This window comes from Montipora foliosa, chromosome 14 (genome assembly GCF_036669935.1).
Source record: "Montipora foliosa isolate CH-2021 chromosome 14, ASM3666993v2, whole genome shotgun sequence".
Classification (NCBI taxonomy): domain Eukaryota; kingdom Metazoa; phylum Cnidaria; class Anthozoa; order Scleractinia; family Acroporidae; genus Montipora; species Montipora foliosa.
The window spans coordinates 4045534-4050533 of NC_090882.1; the positions used below are offsets into that span (position 1 = coordinate 4045534).

General features: G+C 42.1%; 1 protein-coding gene across 1 annotated transcript in view; it reads left to right on the top strand.

The window, feature by feature from the left end:
• LOC137985010 (golgin subfamily A member 6-like protein 22) overlaps positions 1-5000 on the top strand; it is a 19079-nt gene that overhangs the window by 12077 nt on the left and 2002 nt on the right. The window contains exons 3-4 of the mRNA XM_068832402.1: positions 1860-3347; positions 3518-5000. The exon at positions 3518-5000 is cut by the window's right edge and continues 2002 nt beyond it. Of these exons, the coding sequence (XP_068688503.1) occupies positions 1875-3347; positions 3518-3895 (1851 nt within the window). The 5' untranslated portion in view covers positions 1860-1874 and the 3' untranslated portion in view covers positions 3896-5000. The remainder of the gene's footprint in view (positions 1-1859; positions 3348-3517) is intronic.

Below are 5000 nucleotides of genomic sequence, written 5' to 3' on the forward strand. Positions count from 1 at the left end.
GATGTTAGGATGCTGGCTGTTGATATAACTAAAGAAAGATAAAGCATCCTGCTCGGTATTAAACAAAGCAAAGGTGTCGTCGACATATCTACGGTAAAACTCGATACCTGAATTGTAATTCTCTAACCAGCGTTTCTCATGGTGACCCATAAAGAGATTAGCTAGTACAGGAGCAAGCGGGGAGCCCATGGCTACCCCATCAATTTGATCGTAAAAATTACCCAAAAATGAAAAATAGGTTTGAGCAGTGGCAAAGAAAAATAACTTAGTAAGATTTTCCCGTCCTAATTTAATATCTGGATTGCCCTTTATAATGTAGTCTACCGCTAAGTCGATAGATTCGATGAGGGGAATGTTGGTGAAAAGACTTTCGACATCGAAAGAAACCATGAACTTATTTAGGGTATGGAGTCTAGTGACTTCACTAACAAAAGTAAAAGTGTCATGAGCACAGTAGTCATTAGGGATGTGAGGGTTTAACAATGTACATAAATACTTAGCTAGGTTGTAATTATAGGTTCCAATCGAAGAAACAATGGGCCGGAAAGGAGGTGTCGAAGAGTGATCTTGAACCTTATGCATCTTAGGAAGCCCATAAATTCTGGCTGGTTGAGATCCTGATGGATAGATCTTGTCACAAATGGTGCTCTCAACTTCATCCTTCTTCTTCAGGTTGCGAAGAAACCGTTGTAATTGGCCCTCCCTTAGGAGAGTTGGATCATCCTTAAGTTTCTTGAATTTGGACGAATCCGAGATGATGTTAAGGATACTGCTATCATAAACTGTCCTGTCCAAAATGACCACACCATTCCCTTTGTCAGGTTTCAGAATGATGATGATGATGATGATGATGATGATGATGATGATTATTATTATTATTATTATTTCTTTATGATGATGATGATAGCAATAGCACTCTTTTACCTACAAGTGCGCTCAACTATGGAATAAACTTCCAGTAGATGTCAAGCTGGGACCGGTTGCTGTAAGCCTGGTTAGCGCTAACCGTTGGTTAAGAGGTATAAAAACCTTTTGGTTTCCATGGTATTTAGCGCTGGTTAGCGCTAACCATGCTTCGAGCAACCCGGGCCTGGCCGATAAAGTTAATGTTAATATTTTAAGTCTACGCTAAGATCAATTCAGCTGTAATCTTTACGTCTTTAAGACCTTTCAAAAGTTGTAAATGGAACACACATTTCCATCGGAAAGTTTCCAACGGGAAAACAGGACTACCTTTTCAGAAGTTCCGTTTATTCCGGAAATTTTCCAGTGGAACGAACCAAAAACGTGTGTTACATTTACATCCCAACCGGAATTTCCGGAATTTCTTGGTAAATGGAAAACGCCCTGTGACTCAACAGACCGTACGAGCAGAAAGTTCAGTCTTCTCCAACCGCAAAAATTTGTGCCCGCAAACTACAAAAAATCGCAAATCCGCAAAATTTTCGTGCTGCACGGTAAGTGTACTGACCACATAAAATAAAGTCTCAGGGCGCTTTCATGTTGACACAACTGAGTGGCATGCCAGACCCATCAGTTTTCAAAGAAATGCAACAATTTGACGGAACACTTGCATGATAATCGCTCGAATTCTTCTGGAGGAGTATAGATCATCCTCGAAGTGTGTTAATTTGAATGTGTTGTAGAGTTAGTCCTTCCAATTGCCCGGCCTTGCCGGTCAGTTCTGCCAAGTGCAAAGCACCCTTAGTGTTGCGTACAACATTGATTAGACTAAGACAGTATATAGCAAATGAAAATATGTGCTCAGATGAGCTATGAGCCTACTGCTCTTAACGTACCACTCTATGAACTAATAATGAATACTAGATACAGTATTTTTTATTGCTTCAATTTTTCAGTCTCTCAAAAAAAACATGGCAGCAAATGGATACGAGCAGTCGAACGATGGAGGGCAATTTGTGATGTCGGATGAAGTTGTGAATCATTTGAGGAATGAACGCTCTATCAGAGAGAAGGCTCTGGCTCAAAGTGTCCTGTCGCAAATAGCGAGTGAGTGCAGCGCTTTCGGAGGCGAAGATGAGGTACAGAAAAAATGGGAGGAAGCGGCGCAAATGATCGCAAATCAGCGAGTAAAGGAGAAAGAGGGGACAGAGCAAGTTAAGAAAAATCGAGAGAAATTGCAACAAGAACAGAGGAAGTTGAAGGACGAATGGCAAGAGCAGGAATTGATCAAGCAACAACATTTGGAAACGCTGCGCGAAGCGGAGAAAAGCAAGGTGAAGGAGGAGGCTAACAAACTTGTTTCCTCAGAAATGAAAAAAAGACAAGAAGTAGAAACTGCAAAGCAAAAAGAAAGTAAGGAAGTGTTTGCCAAGAAACAGGAATGGTTGACTCTAGAAGAAGCGAGGAAAGCATCCGAGGAACAAAGGAGGATTGAAAAGCAGAAACAAGTGGAACTCGAGAAACTGAGGCATATAGAAGAAGAGACAGAACGAGCATTGTCTGAGAAGAGACGAAAGCAAGAAGAACAGAGAAAACAAGAGGAGGATTGGGTTAGTTTTGCTCAAGACTTGAGACGAAGACAGGAAGAATCAGCAAGGATAGAATCAGAAAAGCAGAGGATATGGCAGCAGGAGAAAATGAAAGAAAACGAGGAGATAAGTCAGTTTGTTGACACCAGAAAAGCGTTGATTGATCAGAAGAAGAAGGAGTACGAAGTAGAACGAGACAAGACATCAGAGGAAGCTAGGTTGCTGGAGTCGGGCGTACGAAAGGAGTTTTTGGAAAGACAAGGGAAAGTTGTCTCAGAGTTATTGCAAAACGAGGTGGGAAGAGATGAAGTAAGGAAGAGGGAAGCGGCGGAGAAGAGAAAGAGAGAATTAGAAGAGAAGAGACAAGAAGAGGAGAAACGAAAATTGGAACTTGAAGAAAGCTTGTTAGCAAAAGAGAAAGAGAAGCGAGAGAAAGAACAGAAGGTGAAGGAGATTGAATGGCGGCGTTACCTGGATCAATTGAAGGAGAAAGAAGACGAGAAGGCACAAAGGGAAGCGACGCATCAAAAGCGAATGGCTGCTCAGAGGAAAGAGGACGAACAGAAGGCTGCTGAAATGGCGGAGACACAAAGACGTGCGAGGGAACAGCGACGCAGGGAGGAAAACGAGGCCATGCAAATGGCAGAGAAACTGAGGCTTGAACAAGAACAAAAGCGAAAAGAACATGAAGAGGAAAGAGAAGAAGCGAAAAAGCGTATGCTTCTTCAAGATAAGGAGAAGAAAGAACAAGAGAGGAAAAAACAGGAATTGTTAATGCGGAAACAAGAAGAAGAAGACAGACTGCGAGATGTGAACAAGATGAGGCTGGAAATGGAGATGATAAAACTCGAAGAGGTTAGTTTATTTTGTCAGTTTTAATATTATCATTATTTTTTAAAAAGACGATTTGAATCTTACTTCAAAGGGGCGATGATTTAAACAGTGCAACCGGTTTTTAACAAACCTTGTTCTAAATTACTTTCATTTAAATAGAATTTGTCAGGAATCGTTGATTAATGTTTTAGGTGCAGCGTAGACGACAGGAGCATTGTGAAGCACAAGCTGCTGTTAATTTGTCCGAGCTTTTGGATCAAACTACCAGACGAGTCGAGCTTTCCAAGATGGCTTCAGACAACGGGAAACAAATGCTGGACGAAAGTCGAAGGCTTGAGGAAAAATTCCGCAAAGAAGCCGAGAGAAGACGGCGCGAACAACAAGAACTACAGAAACAGCAGTTACTTGAAATAAGACAGGCTGAAAACGAGTTAATGAAAAAAGCCAAGGCAATGAGGAAAGGATCTAGCGGTAATGAAAGCGAAGGGAGTCCATCTTCACATGCTGGAGGTAGTGAAACAGAGAAAAAGTGGAAAAGAGGCTTTTTTGCCACACTGTTTGGACGCTAATAGTATTTTTCTCAGTGATCAAAACCTGGTCCCAGGTTTTCCGAGGCCGGATAAATTTTTCCAGTGGATAAGTCAGTATCTGACAATTTCAAACAGTCATCCTCTTGATAAAGTTATCTGATCTTTGAACAACTGTGCCTTCGTCTACAAGTGCAATGAAAATGCAAAGGCATGCGACTTTCACGCGTGTAACGTAAAGAGGTCACGTGCCCTAGTTGTGAGGGCGTTGTATTTGCACGTGATTGCGCTGGTTTCAAGTCCCGCTCCTACAACCATTCAGGACGCAGCTATCTCAACGGCTCGCATGACCGGTTCAGTGTAATGGATCCAGTGGCTGGAATTGCCACTGGGATGGGGGTCCTAAATTCACTCTATGGACCCTTAATCACTCAGCGGCCATTCTGAGTCCCGAGGGATTGAAAAGTTTTGTTTTGCCCCACCGAAACTCGTTCCCAAACATTTCAACTCGAGGCTCGGATCGGGGTACGAAATCTATTGTCTATGGCCAATATGGCCGCTGAGCGAATAAGGCCAATCCCGCTTTGTAGATATTCAGTTGGGGTTCTTAATCATGTTCAGCCCAATTTGAAGTGTTTCTCTCAGACTATTAAGGAGGGGGGGGGAGACTCTTAACTACAAACCTGTTGCTAAGGACGCTTACATTGCCGACTGCAAACATAAACTCCAGCTGCAATCCGCACAATGCGGGTCGCCGGTCGGACTGCCGCCAAAATGGCGGGAAATATAAATCTTGTAAACAAAATAAAATTGTGAAAAAACTTTGTCTGTTGCAACAACGTTTCGTTTTCTTGAGGTTTCTGGGCTAAGCTACAAGCTGACTGATCGTAATTTTGTCTGCCAAATTATATTTTAATAAGCTTATTAATATTAGACTCATGAACAGACTGAGTTCCCGAAAAACCTGAAAAAGAAACGAACTTAAAAACCTACCTTGCTCGAAAACACAGTGTTCTCCCAACGTCGTTTTCGTGTTAATAATCTTTCCTTAAGTCGATATCCTACATATACAGCTCCTTTTAGTATGAGTTTTCCACGAAAACAATGTCCAAACTCTGTCCGAACATTTCATCGCAATCTCGTCCCC